Here is a 23427-nt window from a genome sequence, read left to right as displayed (position 1 = left end):
CCCCATTTTTCCTCACTGTGTACTTTGTGTTACTGAAAGTGATACTGCCATGGTTATATGTGTCCATCTTTTGGATGATAAAGCATTGTCCTTTTGTATAACCTTTTTTGGCCCTTTCAAATAGCACATTTTGTAAATCAGCATGCAATAACGTTTGAAAATGATTTTTGCTCTGAATGGAATGTAACACTATTGTCAGAAGTAAGCCCTGGATGTTTTGGAGTAATTAAAATATATACAAGTAAGACATATAGAAGGTACAGATACACATCTACTGTTCCAGCCACACATCTACTGTTTCTTAGCCCTTCACTTATTCTCTCTTCCATGGCTAAATCTCTTCCCTTCAGGCTGCAAAACTTACCTGGCTCAGTTCCAGCCTTTGGTCAGTAGAGTTTCCTTTCTTGAACTTCTTTCTGGCACACCATGTGGCTTCCTGACTGACCCCATCTACCTTTGTCCCCAGGAGACAAGCTCTGGACTTCCATGCCCCCACCAACTCCAGTTTGACTACAGCAATGTGAGTTGTTCAGCTAGGGAATTGGGGATTCTAGAAGAGAGCAGATTTTGCCTTTTCAGTAAGCATCATCAAGGAAAGGTCCATTTCCACTGTTGGGTGACCATTTACATCTTAAGGTTAAAAGGATGAAAGTAAATGTACACATTCACTCCCATGAACACACGCACACACATTCAATGAATGGGGATTGTTTGTTTTCATTGTTTCCTAGAAATAGGTGGCAAACAACTCACAATAAATAGCTAAGAAAAGGGTATGAATCCAGAAATGTCTAATCAGCCAGAGAAAAACTAGCTCGTTTCAAACTTGCCTTGGATGTTTCAAGGGAGGGTTCAAGATGCACTGGAATGCAGTCCCTGAATCCACTGTTTCTTGCAGACATAGTAGAAAGCTGCATATGGTGATGTGATGTATTGATCACAACACAAGAGAGTTTGTTTAGCCGGATGATAAGGAACGTATTTTTGAAGGGGCACCCAATGCTTCCAGTTGCTGATATGAGAAACAAGAACTTAGAGCTGCAGTGAGAAAAGGGGATATATTTGGTACTGCCTCTGCTAAAGCTATCTTTGGATTGTTATAGCCCACCCACGAGGCCTTCATTGTGATTGCCAGTCGCCTCTTTGCCAAGACACACGGGCTGCTTGTTCATGAAGATAAAGCTATTACCTTCCAAGTCCTCCGTGATATGCATCTCCCATCCTTCCAACCATGTCAAGGGATGAAAATCCCTGTTACTGATGAAGATATTTCAACACTACCAAGTGCTACTGGTAAGAAATCGATAAGATCAATGATAGTTAGAAAACTAAACTGCTTCGGTTAGCTCCCAAAGATCCTTCTGCTGATCTCATCAAAGATGTGGGTGGAGGTTATCATTGAACTGTAAGGGTTATATAAGAGGCTTTAAACAAGCAGATAATGTTTTGTTCATCCCGTATCAATCATCTTACTTGGGCTGCTCCAAATATGCCTTTTAGATCAGTCAGCGCTGGTACAACTGAAGCAAGAATTGGGAAAGTTAAGAGAGGAGCTTGAAAAAGACAATGCCCTCTTACCTGGTCATATGGAGCCACTTCAGTTTGGCAAGGTATGGATATGCTTGTTTATTGCATCTTGCTATGTGTTTCTTTCTTGGTAGACCTTGAAGGCCAGTGAGTAAACGTATGACTCCATTATGCCAATGGTGACTGTTCTGGCAATGCTTCTTCATCTTGGACCAGGCAATTTCAGTTTAGAGCTAAAGCACTTTTATGAGATGATTCATGAACTGATTTTCCCATTGTCCCAGGGCAAGTATGAACAAGAGCCACATGATTTTTTTTAATATTCAGAGTTCAAATGTTGAGTTACAAAAAACACTTCCTTTGCATCACGTACACAAGATTTAGGATTGTGACTCAAAGACAGAACTACAAATCAGATGGCTCCTGGTTTTGAATCTCACCTTCACTGAGAACTCATTGGATACCCTGAAGTGGGCTGAGCAACTTCTTTTAGGCTGAAGGAAGCATTTGGACTTTACTGATGTGCTGGAATCCTTGTTCCCAAAAGTGGGTGAGGCCAGGGCATGATAAATGGGCAGAAACCAAACGAAAGCTAGATAAGCCTGAATTTAGGTCAATTTGACAGCATAACTTCCCATAACTACCTAATGATTTCCTTAATTTATTTGTAAATTAAATGTGTAGGTAAGATTTAGATGGACTCAGAGGAAACATTAAGGCCTTCCTTCCGGAAGAAAATTCTCAAGAGAAAAAAAAAAGGAAATAATCATGCTTTTGGCTGCTAAGTTACATATTAAATGTGTGGTAGTTTCTAGAATCTTTAACTGGATATCCGTTGAGTGTTTTAAACTTGCTGTGGTCTTTGACTACAATAAACATTGACTTGATTTGAATTTGCAATGGAATCCCACAAAAAAGGAGGTGGGAGCTTGTGACTTCAAGACTCAGGCATGCTACTTAGAACAATTATTTGTCTTTATATCAGAACCAAACCATATCTGGATAATCTGCTCTTTTGAGTTGGTAAGGCTACATTCCTGGGCATACCTAAGTTTTCTTGATCACGGACTTAATTCTGAGCCATGCATAAAATTAAGTCAAAATAAAGTCAGAAGGCTCGTTGGTCTAAATTCATTCTAATCTGGGGTTAGCAGATGAGAATGGCGGGGAGGGGAGAACGGGAAGGTGCTTGAACGTGAAATGATAAGGATGTGGAACATTTTGGGAAAATGGTGGGTTCGTGCCAAGGGTTTTGCTCACCCTTGCTATCTGAGACTCTTTAAAGGAAAGTTAAGCTGGATAATGAAAGCAGAGCTGACTTTCTGTGTACAAAGAATACCCTTCAAGCACTGAGTTACGGCCTTCCTCAGTTTGCTCACATCTTGCAGTAGGAAGTCTGTTTTATTTAGTAAGGGAGAACATTGTGATTGAATGATATTCCTTGTGTGCAGAGGAAGATTGGAACAGGCTCACAGCTGCTGTGAGCCAAACTTTTTGCATACAGTGGGCATTTGTCTGCAGAAATGCAGTTGCAATGTAGGAATCTTGTGGGGATTATATCCAAATATGTCATCAGCTGCCAGGATTGGGGTCCAGATTTTACTTAAGGTGGAATATTTTCCATATATTGCCATTTCAGTTGAAAGTTGCTGTCAAATGCTCCTAATAGAAATCTCATTTACCAGTCAGGTTTAGTTGCTTTGACCTTTCCATGTTTTGGAGGCTACTGTTTCTGGAGTCCTGAGTTATATTATCACTGAGTTGACATTTAGGATTTAAGTTTCTTACGTTTCTAGAAGAGAGCAATATTATTATTTAAAAGCACAAAACATCATGCAATTCAGATTAAGTACCTAAGGAGGACTCAGGTACATTTTGTCATCCATTCTACAATATTACGCAAACAGTTTAAAATTGTAGGTATATATTTCACATTATTTATAAACCACCTCAGTGCTGAAGGGCTCTGAATGCATTAGGACATAAAAGAAAATATAAAATGTAACAGTACAGATCTTGTAGCCAGAGTTTGGATGCCCTCATTCAGACCAACTGAGGCCAAAGACGCACTGAAATAGCACAGATTTAAATTGTTTACAGTGTTAACAGGAGAGGGTCTGTCGGAACTGAGAGACGGTGTTCCAAAGAATGAGGGGTACCATGAAGAAAGCGTGTACAGGTAGTCCTTGACTTAACAACCATTCATTTAGTGACTATTCCAAGTTACAAGAGCATTGAAAAAAGTATCTTGTGACCAGTTCTTATAACCATTGCAGCAGCCGCACAGTCCCATGATCAAAATTTGGGTGTTTGGTAGCTGGCATACATTTACGATGGTTGCAGCCGTTGAAGTAAAGACAAGGATAGAAAAAGCCCAAACAGCATTCTTCAAAATGAAAAAGGTCTTCTGCAGTCACGACATAAGCCTAAGACTGAAAATCAGGCTTGTCAAGATGCTATGTTTTTTCTATCCTGCTTTATGGAGTAGAGAGTTGGTCTCTGACAGAAGGCCACCTGAAGAGACTAGAAGCATTTGAAATGTGGATCTACAGGCGGCTGTTATGTATAAGCTGGGTTGACAAGATCAGAAATGAGGAGGTGATAAGCTGCCGGGAAAAGCCAAGGGAAATCATCAAAACAATTAAAAAACAAAAATTAGAATATTTCGGACATGTGATGCGACACCCAGAAAAATACGGCATACTCCATTTAATCCTCCAGGGAAAGATTGAAGGCAAACGAGGTCCAGGCAGAAGAAGAATATTGTGGCTTCAAAATCTAAGGGACTGGTTTGGACAAAACTCAGCAGCACTTTTTCGTGCGGTTGCTGATAAAAACAGGATTGCCAACATGATCGCCAACGTCCAATAACGGATATGGCACAAGAAGAAGAAGAAGAAGAACCTTCCTAGGGAGCTTCTGGCAAACAAAATCAATGGGGAAGCCAGGTTCACTTAACAACCACATGACTCACTGAACAACTGCAACTTGCACTTAGCAACTTCAGCTGTCTTTAGCAACAGAAATTTTGCTTTCTGTTGAGGACTACCCGTAATCTGGTTCACAGCCATGTATTTCTTGCCAGAGGGTGGGTGGGGTGCTTTGGAATGAGCTGTTGATGGTCCTGTTTCTCATTGTCTTTCTGATACTCTTCTTCTGTTGCTGCATAACATGATCATTTGCAACCTTCCTAGTTAGTTCAGACGTAGTTACCTGTTGACAGAGCAACACTGCACACTAGGACTTCCTGATTGGACCACTGCGATGTGTCTCCATGGAGCTACCCCTGAAGACCACATAGAAGTTACAACTTGTCCAGAATGCAGTGGTGTACTTTGATTTGCTCATTGGTTCTCTCTCTCTTTTTTTGGGGGGGGAGTGCAATTCAAGCTGTTGGTTATCTCTTTTAAACTCTGCGTGCACAAAACCAGGTTACTTGTAGAATTGCCTCTCCCTGAGGGTATCTGCCTTCTCCACCAGGTCAGATTGGGAGGGCATGTTCCCTTCCCCTACATGCTGCCAGCTAATAGGGCCTTTTCCATAGCAGTCTCTGCTCAGTGGGTTGCCCCTCCTGGGATCCAACAGGGTCCCACCCTTTTAGCCTTTCGGAAAGCTGCAGAGAGTGGCTTTTCCCCCAGGAATTGGAATAGGTCCGGTGATCACATTGTCTGTTAGATCGGATATTGTTGGTTAAGGCACTAGGGGCTTTTGACTTTACCGTTCCTTTGGTTTTTAATATTACTGTAAGCCGTCTAGAGTTGTGTTTCATAAAAATGGGTGGTCTTCTATCTCTTCTCAATTAATTGTTAATGAACCAGGCCACCAATCTATCTTTGCAGTACTTAAACTACTGTTGTGTTGTATTTTTTATACAATTTGTTTCATGATCTACAGTTCCTTTTTTCATTTGTTCACCTTCTCCCATCTCCCACCCGAATTCCTCCTCCCAATTCAAAAGTATTCCAGAAACATCCAGTTGGGAGTGCCTGTTGTAATGTTACCTTGATATGGGTTGGATAGACAAAAGGAGCAACCATTTTAAAAAAAAAATTATGAAATGGGTTTGTCGCATGGGAAGAAAGAGGATAAGGAGGAAGGGAAAAAGACTCGAGGGCACAATTCCTTAACTGAGTCAAGGGCAACCTTGTGTTACGTCTGCTCTGGACTATGGAAACTTATTCAGCTGCACAGTGTTTTCCAAGATTGCACAAAGCGTTGCACGCACACTGTTTTTGCAGTCATTGGAGTTGTTTTGCTTTACTAAAAATAAACCCTCCAAACATCATATCTACCCCCGTCACCACATTTTATGCCTTTTCTTTACAGACTATCCAATCCCGACTGTTCTTTGTTTTTCCTGATTTTTGTAAGGCTTACAATCACTTTTGTCTCCTTCCTATTGAGATCCTTTCTGTTACTTCCACCACTTCCTGGTTAAGACTGATTTTCCCATTGTTGGTCCCTCAGGATAATGACTCCCATTTGAGTTTCATCACGCATGCAGCCAATCTGCGAGCTGAGAACTATGGCATCTCTCCAGTGGATAAGTTCCAGGTGAGGCCAGTGGGAAGGCTTTGTTTCTCTCCCCACCCCCCACCCCCAATTTTGCCAATAAGTGAAAGACAGAAAATAGAGAGTTGAGAATGGGGATATTGGAATGTGTTCTAGCTGTTTTAGAAGAAGTCCATAGGTTATTTCTTCACAAGGCTGCTCAAGAGTGGGAGGGGAAAAAGTTGGAAGCTTGGGGAGAAGGGGGCTATCAAGGGAACAGAGGTGGTGGAGAAAATCCTTCCCCAGTGCTTGCCACCTGCAGAACTCCTTCCTGTCAGAAGCAGCTTTCTCTCCCATCATTTTCATGGTCTCTGTCCAACTTAATTTCAATAGGCCAAGAGGATTGTGGGCCGGATTGTACCTGCTATTGCCACAACAACAGCTGCTGTAGCTGGCCTGACCTGCCTGGAGCTTTACAAACTAGTGTGGCAGCACAAGGATCTCAGTTCCTATCGCCATGACTTCCTCCAGCTCTCTCAGCCTTTCCTCAGTCGCTCCCAGCCTGTGCCATGTCCACAAGTGTACAAGGTGAGGCCTGTGGTGATCCTGTTTGGGGCTCTGAATTCATCATAGTTTGAAAACGGGAGGAGATTGGTTGGGTCTCTTTTTGTGTGCAAGTCAAAGATGAGAACAAGCAAGGGAGAACTCCAGAGGCGTTCTGGAATACCTGGATGTCTAAAAGGCTGGAGCAAGGGGTTGCTGTACTGCTAGGAGCCAAATCATTCTGGAACAGAAATCAAATTGCTTTGTACAAGTAAACATGTAATTTCTGTAGCAGCATGGATGCTGGTGGCCATCTTAGTTTATAGTAATCTTTCTACATTGAAGGAGGGAAGGGAGAGCAATGGTTCCCTCTTATTTCATGCTCAAAAATAATCCCAAGGGTGGCTTTGGCACTAAGCATCTGTGATCATTTGGATGTATGGGTGACACACCCTCTGTTTGTGCACTTTTGCTGGAATATTTGAAGACACTAAAGGCTGTCATGACAGAGTTGCTGATTTTTCTGGCACAAGCCTGTCTCCAGACATTCCAACAGAAGAATGAAAACTGGAAGTATGAAGCACTTGATCTTCTGGCATGCGTTCCTGTTCTTGGCTACAGCTTCCAGCCACAGTCCCCTCCTGGAAATAGGGTTTACGGCATTAATTAGAGATAGTGCATTGCTCTGGGTGTTTCTGGCAGCAAAGATTCAAGGTAGAATGGCTGCCTTGTATCTTTTATTTTTTTTATTTTACTATTTATTTATTATTGAAATTTACTGTATATAGCCACCGAAGGTGACTCTTTAGCATGTGGGCGAGAATGACGTCCAGGCTGCAGATGCTGCCAACCCATTCCATGCAGTGCCATCTTGTCTGGGCACCGGAAGTGAGTTGCTTGCCCAGCCTTGACATGAGGGGGCAGGGGAAGCTGCTCCAGCTCTGCTCAGCTCAGCTGCTGCTGACCCTGCCTTTCCTGAGCCCCTTCTGGCAGACAGACGGTGAAGGAGATCTAGTTTCAGAAGCTGATGCCTGGAGTGTGTATCAAGCCAGCAGCAGTGCAGAAGGAGAGGGATGGATAGGTGCCTGAGAGCTGTCAGACACAGGAAGTGGTCTTTAACCTGCAGCTGACATTCACAGCTGGTGCTAAGCTGCACACCAATCTGGAGCACCAGCCACAGTGTTTTCTTTTGGAAGAAACCACTAATGCCAGCCCTGAATCTCTCCACACACATTCATTTGCTCCCCAGATATGATGAAGGGCTTTCACTGCAAGATTCAACAAAGTCAAGGTAAATCCGAGCTGAAATGGTGCTGTGGCTGAAAGGGAGTACATGTTAACAGAACCATAAAATCATACAGTTTCTAGTGTGGAGGCCTGCTAGTCCAACACCCTGGCCAAGGCAGAAGTCCTTATACCATCCTAGATATCCCATGTTTATACCATTGTCCAATCTTTGTTCTCAGAGATAAGTCACAGAAGTCTCACAGATATCTTCAGAGCAACATTAGAATGCAGATGTATCCTCTCTTGCCATCAAAGTGTTTCTTGTGGATAATAATAGTAGAATAAATGACATTGCTATAAAAATACCTTCTTGCAGTGAAAAAGTAGTGGGCAAAGGTATAAGCTATTGTAGGGAAACTTTTTACATTAAATCAATACTATCTGTAATGTATTGAAGTTATGCCACTATCCTACCAGTGTCAATGATGGATCTTTCTAGGACAGGATCCACCACCAGACAGATAATTTGTATATGAGGTTCTTTTATTATGTGTTTCTGATTTTCTTATTAAGCTGCATTTATTGGAATTTCTAGATGATTTTTCTAAATACTGACTAGCTTAAAGATGGAGTTTTGCACATTCAAACCCCTTCCTTCCTTCTTTTCTTCACTCAATCCCCTTCCTTCCTTCCTTCCTTCCTTCCTTCCTTCCTTCCTTCCTTCCTTCCTTCCTTCCTTCCTTCCTTCCTTCCTTCCTTTTTTCCTTCCTTCCTTCCTTCCTTCCTTCCTTCCTTCCTTCCTTCCTTCCTTCCTTCCTGTTGAGCTATCAATATATGCTATGGCATGGTTTCTTCCTGGCAACTCTTTTTAAAGTACTTTGCCATTCTTGTTCTCTTTTTTCCAGCATGAATGCAGAGGAGGTATATTTATGCTCACCCAGAATACACATGCTGGGACTTTGGGGTTGCTTCTACTGTTGTCACCCCCCAGGAAATTGCCTTGGCCCTCTATGGCTGGGGCTGCGACTATTCTTGGCTTCTTTGCAATAGCTCCCTTTTCTGGAGAAAGAAACCAGAGCCAGAATAGGGTGGGGGCGAGTGGAAAGAGCAAGAAGCTAAATTAAGAGCGTCTGTTTGAATAGAGGCCTTTTTGTCTTGAGTTTATGGAGTGAGAGGCTGGGGCTTCCTGCTACACAGGAAACACAGATTGGAACCAGATTGGTAGGAGAAGGGAGGGCCAGCAGGAAAGGGGGGGGGGGTCAGTTCTGCAGGGCTTGGGCTGTCAGGCCTCTGTTCCTTCCCTCCTGGTTCAGATCATGCTGCATGGCCCCAGGGCTTGGTTACACCCCCGCCATCTAGCATTGCCAAATGTTGTATATTTTTAAAGGGTATCTCAGATTTCTAAACAGCACAGCTCTGCAAATGGCCCCTGCAATGACCAGAGATTCAATACTTCTGTGGTGAAAAGGGGTGGGGGTGGCCTTGGTAATGAAAGTTTGTGACATTTTGAATTTGAAAAATCTTCTCTGCAGCCATAGTTCATCCAGCTGTGGAGGGATTGTGCCTCTACCAAGTGTAGCAGCTTAGAGGCCGTGGTGCTCAGAAGGCAGATGTGAAGGCGATGTTTTTAACTGTGCAATTTTGAAGCCCCCTTTGCATAGTTTTACATAGGATTCAGTGAAGTTTGCCTTCGCACCTCTTTACTTTCTCAAAAACAGACTTGATCGGAAAAAGGATGGAATAGAGAGGCCACATCTGTGATTGCCAGAACTGGGAGTTTTCTCCGTAGTTGCATCTCTGGATCTTTGGAATGTAGGAAGCCACCTTATACTGAGTGAGACCATTAGTCCATCATGCTCTCTGTGCTGGGAAGGATGGGCTGCTCTTCCCCTGGGTTTGAGAGTGGAATCTTTCTCTGCAAATCTAGTGCAGAGGGATACTGAATCACAGAAAGCAAACGGTTCCCTTTTGAGGCACTGTCTCCAAACACTGTCCAGATATGTTCAACTGGGATTCTCATCAGTGTGAGATCTGGCAGGGAATCATGGACGTTATAGTCAAAGATGTCTGGAAGACACTGCGGTAGAAAGGTTTACTGACCTATGCTACTCCCATGAGATGATTTGCAGTAAAGCCACAAAGGTTTCTGACTGAACTGTTTACCCTCTGAAGTAATTAGGTTGAGTCTGTGATTAGAGGTCTCATTAACTCTTTTCACTACCATCACTCCCACTCAAGTCATCCACTTGACGGGCTGTTGATGGATTTCAAAACTCTGCTAACAAAGTAGGTCCTAGAGATCTGAAATCTTGCCACCACTTTTCTCAGCACTGCCAACGTATCAGAGAACAGCAACAGAGAAGACAGGATGGCAAGTCTGTATTTATTATAACTGAGGGCTATTTAGGAACATCCATCTTGCTTCTTTTTCAGGGATGAATAAACTCCTGGAATTAAATCCTGACTTCATTCCTGAAGTTGCCTATGTGAAATTGGAGAGGAAAGGGAGGAAAGAGCGGAGAGGAGGGCTCAGAGAGGAAAAGGAGGAACAGCATCAGGAGATGGGAAGGGGGGATAGATTTGCAAAAGGAATGGAGAGCTGTACTGAATCCAAGAACTTGTGGAGTTGATTAAGCCACATATGGGAGTCATTAGTTAGCAAGGGCTGGTGATTGGGGGAAGGCAGCTCTTATCCTGGCGCCAAAGGATTCCCCCCCCCCACCATACATTCATTGGAAATTTGTTTCTCATGCTAGAGCAGATTTTGGGATGGGGATGGGCTAGGAAACAACATTTCAGAGAACTGTGCAAGGCAGACTTCGAGTAGAGAAAATCAGAAAGAACAATGCTATGGCGTGGGAATAAAGAGTTTGGGGAACAATGATTAGCTTGGAACCTCAATATTCTCCTTTCCTATCTTCACATGGTCCACCCACTCCTTTCTCCTTGCAGCCTTGGCTTTGAAGAGTGATCTTTTGGCATTATGGATGGGGCCTGTTTGATTTCCACTGTTCCCACTGTCTGTGGTTAGTCCCTTGGCTGTAGAAATATAGAGGCAGAGAAAAGAGAAGAGGAAGAGATGAACAGGAGGTGTAAAGGTTTCCCAGCAAGTGTGAGAGGCCAAGTGGCCATATGGCACCTAGGAAAGAGGAAAACCTATTCTTGTTACTAGCAACGTAAAGGAGCAAATGGAATAGGCCATATGGACCCAAATGGTCAGGATGACGAACTTTGGCTCTGAGTTTCCTCCCATATGTGGCATGACATAAGCTTCATTCGCCTCATAGGCATTTAAAGAATTATTTTCTACCATTTAGGGATTCTCTTATGTACAATGATTTAATCTGAGTGACATGATGGTTTTTCATTTAGAACTCCCTGTTTGATGGTGCTGTGCATCTTGAGTTCCTTTTCCTTCTTCCCATTCCCTTTTTCATTTGCTTCTACGTGGGTTTGAAATAAATTAGGTAAGAGTTCTTTGTTTTCAAATTGTAAATCCAGGAACCATTGCTAACACAGTTCAGTTACTAGCGAAACCCATAGATGGAAGAGGGATGATTCTTCTGAAAGGAGTTCCAATATATCCATATCACCTGTGTGGATAGAAGTGGTCCAGCAACCAGTCCAAATTTGTCTCAGAATTTGTGTGTGTGTAGGTATATGCATAGAGAAAGCGTTTTTAGATTTGATGCATGCATGGAAGATGGTAAGTATGGCAGGGCTTGATCTAGTCAGAACCTATGGATGGAGGAAACGTGGGTGTACAGGCCTTTTAAAAACTCAAGCTCACATACACAACAAGGGCAGCTGCATGCATTCCATCTCAAGTTCCTGCAAAGCTGGCTCTTTTTCAACTGCTTCCTGCACCAAACCGCCTTTGCAAGCAACCCAGTGGAGCACTTGTGGAGACAGTTCAATTTCCCCCATTTTGTATTTTCATCATTGGGGAAAAGAATAGGGATACGAAAGGAGTTCCCCAACTAGGTATCCCCCGGATAAAGGTGATGTCACCGGTTGATCTTTTCACCAAGGAAGCGCTTTGGTGCTTCCAAAATGGAAATATAGCATAGAGGACAAAAATGGGCAACCCAAAGTGGTCTGTTTCTAATGTTTACAGAAATGGACTTGTTTTGGCTGCTGTGTGCTTTCTAGTGGGAAGATGCAGGATAACTGAGAATGGCTTCAGCCATCTCTACTCTATGGGTGATCCATTGGGGCATGTAAAAATGGCTCTTGGCTGCCCCCCTTCTGTACAAGGGTAGGGAAAATTCAAAGTGTTCTAGGAAGTCTTACAACATTGCAGGATGAGTCCTGGATTTTAGTCCTGCTCCTACTGAGATCATCCAGCCTAAAAAAAAAAAAAAGTTATAGTAAGACCCAGTTCTTGGAAGCAATCCTGTCCCTTACCCATGTTTTATATTACTGAACAATAATGTTTTGGTTTGTCCCGTAATTTTCCTTTATGATTAAAATTAAAGAGATTGGTCACCTTAAATTTTGCTAATGTTAAAGAGCAATAAACCTGACATTCCTTTTTCATGGGGGAGGAAGAGAGATGGGTACAGCTCCATCCTTTTTAAAAAAAAAAATCTTTTAACAACTTTCATACATAAAAAAGCCTTCACATACACAAAAAAGAAAACAACCTAAGAAAACAATATACAGTATACACACATACACAAAAAAGAAAACAACCTAAGAAAACAATAAACTAAATGCACAAAAAAGAGAAAAAAATGTCAAAGGATTACAAAGTATATATATTTCCATTGAACCATACATACATGTTTAGAAATCTAAGTTAAATAAATAATAAATGAGAATATTCTTTTATTACAAAACAACACTGAAGCTACATTACCCCTACCCTACTGAAAAAGAGTTGATTGAACAGTGGGATGGGATATAGTTTTTTAGGTAGCCACAATGAAGAAGTGACTTCTTTTATTAGAGCTCTAAGCAGGAATCTAGTAGGGTTATCTAGAAGCTTTGGTAGATGCTAATACAAATAGCCCTCAATTTATGATGACAGTTGAGCCCAAAATTTCTGTTGTTCAGTGAGACGTTTCTTAAGTGAATTTTGCCCCATTTTACGACCTTTCTTGCCACAGTTGTTAAGTGAATCACCACAGTTGGGAAGTTAGTAACATGGTTGTTAGGTGAATCCGGCTTCCTCATTAATTTTGCTTGTCAAAAAGTTGCAAAAAGTGATCACATGACCTTGGGACACAGCAACAGTCACGGTTCCATTGCCAAGCCTTTGAATTTTGTTCACATGATCATGGGGATGCTACAAAGGCTGTAAGTGTGAAAAATGGTCCTTAGTCACCTTTTCCAGTGCCACTGTAACTTTGAATGGTCACTAAATGAACTGTTATAAGTCGAGGATTACTTGTACTCTTGGATTTAGATAAGGGAGTCAAAATTGTCCATATCTGCCATTTCTAAAAACAAAGAGGATTTGCTTGGGAGGCTTAGAGAAATGATACAGTCCAAGCCAGCTCCTCCCTAACTGACCAGTGAGCCTGCCCAGGACAGTATCCCTTTGTGCCGCCTGACCCCCCAAATTTCCCTCCAGTGAGGGCACTTCCTACCATGAACTAGTAATCAGCTCCAATGGCTCCCTTGTTACTAGATGGGATGTTTCTTGTCTGTTTTGCCTAGGGCCAACAATGCAAAGAGCAAAGAGGTCGGCAAGTTTTGGGGCCTCTTATGAAGAAAAGGATAATTGTATGTTGTCAGGAGATCCATTCAATGTGTCTTTGTGTTGTAATAGAAAGCTATAGAACATGAACAAGTAAAAGAGAACCCTGTAGGGTCCTCTCTGTGCGCTCTGCATCCAGTTTGTGTATCCAGAGATGAGAAGACAGACTGGAATGAGCCAGATTATCCAGTGTTGGCTTCCCATGGGACATGCAAGAGGAATGACTTCCTCTGCTCTATACATTATGGCATCTTCCCCCCCTGGTTTTGAATACATTAAACTGTCTTTTCAGCAGGAGGAGGACTGGTTTTCATTGGAAGCCTGCCATTTTTGTTTATCAGAATTCTGTTCTGCCTTTCCTCGAAGACTCTCAGATCTGTGTGTTTTAGTATTTGATAACCTCGTGAGGTAACTGAGAAGTTGAAAGGAAAATGACCTTTTTGGCCGATGTGATTCTGGTTTTCCTTATCCTAATCAAATGCTCTCAACTACAGCATCACGGTGGCTTTTGGGGTGGCAATGATTAATTTTCCTTGCAGTTTGAAATGCTGGGCCTGATTAGAATTGGTCAAGTTATTATCTTTTATTTGCATTGGTTTTTCTTATGTTCCCCTTGGTTAGATTAAAGAGCCGCTGTTTGATACCTAAAACCTCTTCTTTGAAGGTATATTAACAATCAGTTCACCTCTTAACCTTGTTTTTGATAAGATGAACAGTCTGAATTTGTTAGGTCCTTGGCTATAAGATTCCCAACAGCTATTTTTGTTATTAACATCTCACTAGAAAACGAGCAATAGATCTTGAACGAGACATAATGTTCATAATTTAGAGGGGGGGGGAAACCTCCTCTGTATCCCCTTGTTTTACTAAAATGATCCAAGTGGTCTAGTGATACAGATTACTTGGGGCTAATATATGGGATCACTGAATTTACCAGTCCACCAGTAAGGTTCCTTCAAGCTGCAATGTCAAATATATTTACTCAGCACTAAGTTCCCCCATTTCAATGGATCTTATACCCTAGAAAATATAGTTGGGCTTATAACTTTGGATATAAGACCCACTGGGATATATTTCCAAATGAGTAAAGGATTGGGTTGCAGGACAATTTAAGAGTGTGAATCTAAGGCTTGACTCATTCTGTTCTTTAAGAAATGGCTTTTCTGAAAGCTGCCTGTTGCAATTTTCTTGAAGTGTACCAGCTGGGTTAGGACTGTTCACACAGACCTTTTTTAAAAAATGATCTCCATGCTGCGGATAAAGTAGACTTCACAAACGCTTATCAATGTCTAGCTTTAAAGTGCCCCGAGACTCTTTGTTGTGGTACGTTGAAAAAAAAAAAACCCTTAACTTGCTATTTCTCTGGAAATTGTTTTCTTCCCAGTATCGGCAGAAGACATGGAGCTGCTGGGACAGAATTACTGTGCCTGGTTTTAATTCCAAAGGAGAAGTTGTTACCTTGAGAGACTTCTGTGATCATATCCAGGTAAAGACAATTGTTCCAATTTCAGGAGCAAATTCTGGTAAGTGCCCAGGGGCATATCTTGGGTGTTCAGTCCTTCCTCTACTTCTTCCTGTAGTAAGAAGGTTTTCCTCTTCCTTAGCAGGCAGGGTTGCCTTTCCTGTGCAGAGGAAGAGATGTCTGGGCATAGCTCCCTAAATGTGTATACAGTATTTGGCTTTCCAGTGTTACATCTAGCCTCATTTGTGAACAAACATAAAGATGATTTTCATCCAGTATTTCACATACAGAGGCTTTATGGCAGGGGTGTCAAACTTAATTTCATTGAGGGCTGCATCAGCATTGTGGTTGCCCTTGGGGGGCCGGGTGGGTGTGGCCAGAGTGGGTGCAGCCTACTGGGTGGGCGTGGCTGGAGTGGGTGTGGCCTACTGGGTGGGCATGGCCAGCTCTTCATCGTTCGCGTCAAGGGTGCTGTGGGGGCCTGGGCAGGAGTGGGACAGATCTGAGGGTATCTGACAGAAGGGGGTGGGACTGGGGCAAGCGCCAAGATGGCCACCACAAAATTGTATATTGGCTCCCGGCCGGCCTGGGCCAGGGCCAAGGCAGAGGAGGCCGTTCCCTCACTGTTTCCAGGTTGGCTTCACGGGCCACATAAAACCACTTCGCGGACCGCATCCGGCCCCCGGGCCTTGTGATTGACATGTCTGCTTTATGGGATGTCCCCATTCTATCTCAGTGCCATTTTCTTGATTAGCCAATATTCTGTTTAATATGCTTCCTGCTCCCAGTACACTCATGTCTTGCAGCCTGGTTTGTCCTAACTCATACATATTGCTTGTTTAATCCTTCTTCATTGTTTTTCATTTTCATCCCCACAATTGGATGTCCTGTATTGGACTCATCTGTCCGTCATCGTATTCTTCCAGCTCACCCTTTTCAAACTTGGTTACCCTCCAGATAGATGTTCTGTGATTTTCCAAGAGATAGCTAGGTTAGTCTTTCATTGCATACTAAGTAAAAAAAATATGCGGCATTTTGAAGAGCATTATACTCATTAGTTCACTCTTAGGTAAGAGTTGCAGGTTATGAAGCTTTCAAACATGTTTGCAGGCCACCATGTTAAAGAAGACTATTATAGATCTTTTCTGTGTTCTCCTCAGCTTTTCCAACATTATGTTGATTTAGTGGTCTTCAATTAAAAGGATTTTAATGTGACATTGACTGTGTTGACTGTTTTTCATAGAGGGAGCATGATCTTGTGCCTCGGAAGTTGCTGTTTGGGAAAGCCACCCTCTATAATAAGGAAGAGCAGACCGTAGAGCAACAACCTCCTGTCTGGTAGGAATTTAACGGAGATATTTCCTTAAGAATTTAATAATAACTTGCAGTTTGAGTGCTACAAATTGTCCCCAACCTCTTTTTTTGTAGCCTTTCTCCATACTGACTAATTTTAGATTCCCAAAAAAACACATACAGTAATAACGTGGTTTAAATGGAGTAGCTTTAGTATTATTAGTTTAACCCATTTCTCACAGACTCCAGAAAAAAGAATTATCCTACTCACTATATATCAGTGGTGGCGAACCTATGGCACACGTGCCAGAGGTATCACTCAGAGCCCTTTCTGTGGGCACGCGCGCCATGCCCCGGAGATTGCAACCGTCCCTCTTCAACCAGCTGCCTGCTAACTCACCGAGGTCCCACATGGCCGGATGCATCCCAGCACCCATGCACTCGCTGGCCTCTGTGTGCAGGGGCTGATGGTGTCAGGCAACTGCCGCCACGGTCCCTGCCTCACCTTGCCCTGTGACAATGGCACCCCCGCCCTGCCTCGCCTTGCCTCACCCCGTAGGACGAGCCTCCTGCCCATCGCCCCACCTGCCAGAGACCCCCTGGATCTCCTCCAAACCTGCCCAGCCCCTACAGGCGTCCCTCCCCACGAGCAACATCGAGATGATTACGCCCACCTTGGCCACACCCACCCAATCTGCCATGACCACCACAGCCATGCCCACCCAGTGGGCCACGTCCACCTGGCACCCGGCAATAAATAAGTGGGTTTTGGGTTGCAGTTTGGGCACCCGGTCTCTAAAAGGTTTGCCATCACTGCTATATATCATCAACCAATCCACTGTAGATTTTGGCCGTTAAAAACCTGTTATGTGGGCTCTCTGGCTTTAAACTTTTTTTTTTTTTAACAAATCATAACCAAAGATGAGCGTTTTGAGATTTCCTTCCTGCATGAACAACATTTCATAAGGCCTCTTGTGATCCATAGAGAGATATTATAGAACCCTAATCTTCATAGCTTCAGTCTGTGGTTACTAGAGCAGAGCCGTTGATGAGGCTCTATCTAACCAAGGCAGGGAAAGGTTTTATGAATTGAACTGACAGAAAAGACTTCTAGTTTGGAGGCCCATCTGTAAAGGCTGTACCCAGCTTTAAATTCATATGTATATATGTGTGTGTGTGTGTGTGTGTGTATACGTATACACACACACACACTTGTGATGCTGTCTTTCAGCTCTAAAAAAGCTTCTATGACAGTTTACAGTTATTAAAATGCTATTTCTAAAAGCAGAAGAATATAAAAACAGACCAAATGAAACAAGTTAAATCTCAGTGTAATATTAAACTATGACAAGGTTCCCAGGCTATCAGAGTCTCTTTCCATTAATTCTACACAAAGGGGGGGGGGAGGCTGTTGGTGACCCAATAAAAGAAAAGCCTGGTCAGACAATCTCTGGGAATCCTTCCATCTTTCTTCCTTCTGTGATTGCTGAGGTTGAATATCTGCTCTGTCTGGGCCTCCGCTTGCCTGGTTTTGCTGGCTGGAGAACAGCCCACACTGTCCAGCTGTGCTTAGGAAGCCAGTTGGCCGAGGGATCCTCAGGAGTGAAGGATAGGGAGGCCAGGGCTACCCCACTGCAGGGCCCCTACAAGTACAGCCTGGGTCCTGTATCTGCAGCAGCTGCAAAGCCTCTAATGTCCCGTCCCTTCCATGCCGGGTAAACATCCTGCTGTCAGCACCTCCTCCTCAACTTCCTGGGGTAGACAAAGCTCATCCCAGCCTCAAGCAGGCCCTTCTGGGCTTCTGCCAACCAGAGGCAACTGTAGCCTCTCGCTCTATAATCTTTCCAGACTCCCTGGCAGCTCTCCTGCTTTCAGCACACTCACTTTCCTTCTGTCCACACCCCCTTCGCAAGCAAATCAGTCTATACAGATTCTTCCAGGCAGAAGCTCCACTCTCACTCTGCTTCCTAAGGAGAGAGCAAAACGCCTGCCTTGCTTTCCGCTCTAGAGGGCTGAGGTACCAGGTGGAGAGAGCCTGTGCCTGCTTGAGAACCTCAGCTGGCATGGCCAAGGTAGGGGGATCCTGGAAGCCGTTGCTCAGAAATATTCCCTAGTCCAACCTCCAGTATAAAAGCTTGGGGAGAGAGGGTGAGGTGTTCCCGCACCCTGATGGAGGCTAACGTAATTTTAGTCCCTATTTCTGGAGCACCATTCAGCACCATTGGGAAACAAATGCAACCAGGAAAAGGAAGCACGCTCCACATCTGGCTAATTGGATGCATCACGTACTCCAGCAATCACTTGCTAAGTAAAGAGAGAGAGAAGCTGCCTTCATTTCCTGCTTGAGGGTTTCTCAAATGCATTCTGTTGACTACTGTAGGAGAAGCAGAATACCAGACTGGGATACGATTGATTAAGAAGCTTTGGTGCATCTCAGGGTTTTGCCAAAAGCAGCCCATGAAATCAAATCCCCATGTAGTGTCAGATATTTCCCACTACAGTTCTGACCACACTTCCCATATCGATTCTACCATGCAATTATTATAAACACATGCTTTATATTTTCACTACATCAAGTGACAAAAGACTGATGCTCAGTCCTTCCCCTGGCACCATATTCACTTTTTGTTTTTACTTTCTAAGCCTGACAGAATTGATTCACAAAATCACTGGAAAGTCAATCCCCAAGGAGTGTCATCTTTTGGAATTGTCAATGATCTGTGAAAATGAAGAACTTGATGATGATTTACCACCTGTCCATATCATGCTTCAACCAACGAGTCGTCAAAAATAAGTAACTTTGTGTAACAGATCAGAAGGGAAGCAATCTCGCTAAATCAGACAGAAGCACTGAAAGTGACTGGTCTAAACTCAAATTAATGCAAGAATGTGCTTTGATGAACGGATGAAGGTGATGTGTCCTCTCCAATGCATCAGCTTAAATATGCCTGCAGAAGTCATCCTATCCTTGATAATTTATTGGAAATGAATATGAAGTGCAATCTACCAAGCTTCTTTTGTTGTACCCTGTCTTGTTATGGTCCTATATCAGTTGGGTGTGTGACAACATTACATTAAACTGTTTTGCTTTGCCAGAAAGTTTATTGAACTGGCACCTTCCTTGAGTGTTGGTCTATGATTTATAGGCAGCACTGCAAATGTGGGTGGGGATTAGGCTAATTGTAGTCCAACACAGCTGGAAGGCCCCAAGCTAGGAACATCTGCCTTAAAGGATGGGATATTTCATTATCTTGGCAACGAGAGACCTAATCTTCAGTGTTCAACTAGTATACTGTAGATGAGACCGCTTGAGGGACACACTAGGAGAGGTTTTGGAAAGCCAGTCCCAGTTAGTGCAGACAGCGTTGGGCTACATGTAGCAATAATCAACCAGAGTACCTTCAAGCTTTCAGCTGTCTCTGTGTTTTGAATAAGTGCAATGGGAAGAGAGGCCCTGGAGTACTGTGAAATATTTAGGAGGCACCATTTAGTGCTGTAGTTGAGGGCAAAATCTGAGCTTAAATGCCTTGATTGTTGATTGGGCAGCATGGCGCAAACCATTATCTTTTCCCTTACAGTAAAATGTGATTATCATGGGGATGAATGAGACTTTGTAAATCATTCATTATGCATGCCCGAAAGGAAGATCAGAAGCTGCCTCATGCAAGGGTTTCATCTAGCTCACTACTGTCTCTGTACTTAAAAGTTATGGAGTTCTTTCAAGCCCTGCGTACTGATACCAAGGATAAAATGGGCATCTTGCATTTAAAATATGTGTTCTCCCTTGTTACACATTGTTACCAATGGAATTGATAGCGCTCATGGCTCTTCAGGATAAACCACAGCCTTCCTGATTTTGGCCACCCGAACTTCATGAAGGAGAGCTCTTTGCTTCCACTATTGTAGATAGATCCAGAAGAAACTTATGTATTTGTAAGCAATTATTCCTAAACTGCTTTTGCTGTATTGTCCACCCATTAGTCTTAGCTGTTCTGCCCACTTCTCTGTTAGCTGTTCAGATCCATCTTCGTTGTGACAGCTCTATAGATACCGGTAGTCCTCAACTTATGACTGTAATGGAGTCTGCCCATTATAATCACAAGTCATGATGGTCGTAAAATAAGTTATCATGTGATCAACCTGATTATACAAGCTGGTTTTTGCAGCGGTTAAGTGCAGCTATTGTTCACTATGGGGTGTTTTGCCAAAAAAACCAGAAGTAAATGTTGGTTTTCAACAAAAATGTAAATTGGGGTTACACAACTGCAGGTGGTGCAAATGATCATAAATGCAGGCCAGTTGCCGAGGTCTCAAAATGATTATGGGAGGGAGCAGCTGTTGTAACTTTGGAACCAAATTGCAAGTACCTTTTAGGAGAGTCTTGTAATTCTGAATAGTCACTAAGTGAGCAGTCCTAAGTTGAGAACTAGCTTATTTGTAAAACTGCTACTTTGTAATTCCATCATCATCTTTTGTCACACCTACTGAAACATCCAGCTCTCTTTGAACTTGGTTTCTCACATTTGATTTTCCTTCTGATAAGAAAGATAGGAGTTTGCCTATAATGTTAAGAATTGTTAGAACAAACTTGGCTGACAGTTCCGTGTTTGTGATTTGATTTTTTAAGAAAGAGTGTGAGAACTTCACTCCTGTGAAACTTCTCAGGCAGCACTAGTAATAACATCTGATGGAGATAACTGAGTGGCTTTCCTTTCTTCACTTCTAATTAAAATGAAATGCTTTAGATTAGGTTCATTTTGCACTTTATGGCAAATTGCCCTGTGACAAATTGCATCTTCTGTTTACAGTAAACTGCTAGCAACACATTAAAGTAATGAGACAGAGTTGATGATGAAATTATGCCTTGTCGTTTCTGCAATAGCCCTACTCTGAATAAAACTGCCTTTGAATCCTAGGCTGGGCAGAGAATTCCTCTGCTCTTCCAGCTTTTTTTCCTGTTTCCCTCAAACTGATTAAGCCAGTTTCACTATATTCACAGGATTGAAGACAATTGCAGGTGGATGTATTCACACAACATGCTATAATACAGCCAGTTTTCTAATTACAAACAGGTTACATTTCAAGATGCTGTTTGTTTGTAAATTTTGTTTGTAAATTCAACTAGCTATGAAAACATACACAGTACAGTTCTTACTATACGTAAGTGGCACTTATTTTTAATTCCAGACATATTGTAATTCATAGTTACTACAGAAAGAAAAACTAAATACAAACTAAACACCACAAGATCAGCAAACAAACAGGATTGGATAGCATCCAAAATGGCGTACCTGAGCCTCCCTATGTGCGACCGTGCTGTGAAGCACATATATGTGGCATGCTGTAAACAAAGCCTTTCTGCCTTCTCTCGTCTGGAATCTTCTAGTCGGAGTTGAGAATAGCTCTGTATCAAAGTTTAACTCGAAAATTCGTGAGTACAGGTAGTCCTTGACTTATGACCACAATTGAGCCCAAAATTTCTGTGGCTAAGTGAGATAGTTGTTAAGTGAGCTTTGCCCCATTTTATGACCTTTCTTGCCCCGGTTGTTAAGTGAATCATTGCAATTGTTAGTAACATGGTGGTTAAGTAAATCTGGCTTCCCCATTGACTTTGCTAGTCAGAAGGTCACAGAAGTTGATCTCGGGATAAATATGAGTCAGTTGCCAAATGGCTGAATTTTGATCACATGACCAGGGGGATGCTGCAACAGGTGTAAGTGTGAAAAACGATCATAAGTCCTAAGTCAGTTTTCAGTGCCATTGTAACTTCGAATGGTCACTAAATGAACTGTTGTTAAGTCAAGGACTACCTGTACTGTATGTATTAGTTTTAACCTTGTTTGTTTTGCTTCTTTACACCAAGTATTTTGGGTAAACCTAACATTCCTGGTTAGCTTAAGAGTCACTGTATCAGGTGAACGCAGAAAGTGAAGTAGATAATCAAGTCAAGAATACTGCATATAATGTATTTTACTGCAACTCCCATATTCTCCTAACAAATATGGCTGTGCTATCCAGGAGTTACAAAAGCTATTTGCCAATGTAGCTGAAGAGTAGAAGGCTTTGGACTAGACAATGTAATTCACCATTTAAAATCCTCCCTGGGGATTTCTCTTGTGAACCAGTTTACTTTCTATCCCATGAAACCCTCTCTTGTCTGCTTGGATAGGAATAACGCCATGCACCAAACCCAATGGCATTCTAGTTGCTGTGAAACCAGATTTATCAGAATTGCTATACTTCTACTTTTTTTTTTAAACATAACATTTGAGAAAAAGATCAAGGATGTACAATTTAGCCGAGTAGGATTTAAATGGCATGCCAGACATTTTGCCAGAAAGTGGTAGGTGAAACCAAAACAAAAACCACAATTCATTTAATTTCCTACTAACTGAATTGAAATATAGTTAGCCATCTATTAGACACATTCTCCTCCTAGTGTATTAATAATTATCATTTTAGAAACAGCTGTTGGTTATCTTTGGAGCCCTGCACAAAGTGTTAAGGAACCGCAAGAGACCCGGGGCTATCAAGTTGTGCATCTTTGATGCAAATGGTTTCAAGCTGTCCAAGATGCTGTTTCAAATACCATATAAGCTTGTTTCCCTTTTCTCTCTTACTTTTATTCCATGAAAGCCATTAAAGCACTTCAGTTCTCCTTGTTGATGGTATTTGAGTAACTGCTATAGAAGTGTCCGTGTTGAATTTTATATTCTTTTAAAGCCTCACTACTCCGCTTACTGGGTTTTGTTTAAACTTATATTTTTACATATTTACCAAAATATATATTGTATTGGCTGTGTATAAAAATGCTACATGCAGATAATGCTACCCAACATCTAGTTGTAGCTGCTGAGGAATGGCAAAATTGGGTCAGCTTTCAGGGTGCAGTTCATTGATGTGGCAAATTTAAGTATAGATCTTGATTTTGTTCTCCGCAGTAGCTTTTGCATCATATTAAAAAGAGTGTATTTATCAACGGAGTAATTCAAGATTGTTGGAGAGTCTTGAAATTGCACTCTCTTTCTTAGCTTGCAATGAACTACTGTCTACTGCTAAATGAACAGAAAGCCTTCTGTTCAATGCTGGCTATAGACGTCACTCTTCAAAGACCCTCGTTATGAACCCTCCTCCCCTTCCATTTCACTTTTAATACCAGATCCTAGAACAGGACCTCATT

General features: G+C 42.4%; 1 protein-coding gene across 1 annotated transcript in view; it reads left to right on the top strand.

The window, feature by feature from the left end:
* LOC107289191 (ubiquitin-like modifier-activating enzyme 1) overlaps nt 1-19359 on the top strand; it is a 43086-nt gene extending 23727 nt beyond the window's left edge. Inside the window, exons 17-24 of the mRNA XM_015817896.1 lie at nt 467-520; nt 1104-1293; nt 1501-1610; nt 5995-6081; nt 6412-6606; nt 14877-14978; nt 16198-16292; nt 18891-19359. Of these exons, the coding sequence (XP_015673382.1) occupies nt 467-520; nt 1104-1293; nt 1501-1610; nt 5995-6081; nt 6412-6606; nt 14877-14978; nt 16198-16292; nt 18891-19041 (984 nt within the window). The 3' untranslated portion in view covers nt 19042-19359. The remainder of the gene's footprint in view (nt 1-466; nt 521-1103; nt 1294-1500; nt 1611-5994; nt 6082-6411; nt 6607-14876; nt 14979-16197; nt 16293-18890) is intronic.
* Nucleotides 19360-23427: the final 4068 nt, after the last annotated feature.

Source organism: Protobothrops mucrosquamatus, unplaced genomic scaffold (genome assembly GCF_001527695.2).
Source record: "Protobothrops mucrosquamatus isolate PMUCROS unplaced genomic scaffold, P.Mucros_1.0 scaffold653, whole genome shotgun sequence".
Lineage (NCBI taxonomy): Eukaryota > Metazoa > Chordata > Lepidosauria > Squamata > Viperidae > Protobothrops > Protobothrops mucrosquamatus.
This window is presented reverse-complemented; position numbering and strand designations above follow the sequence as displayed.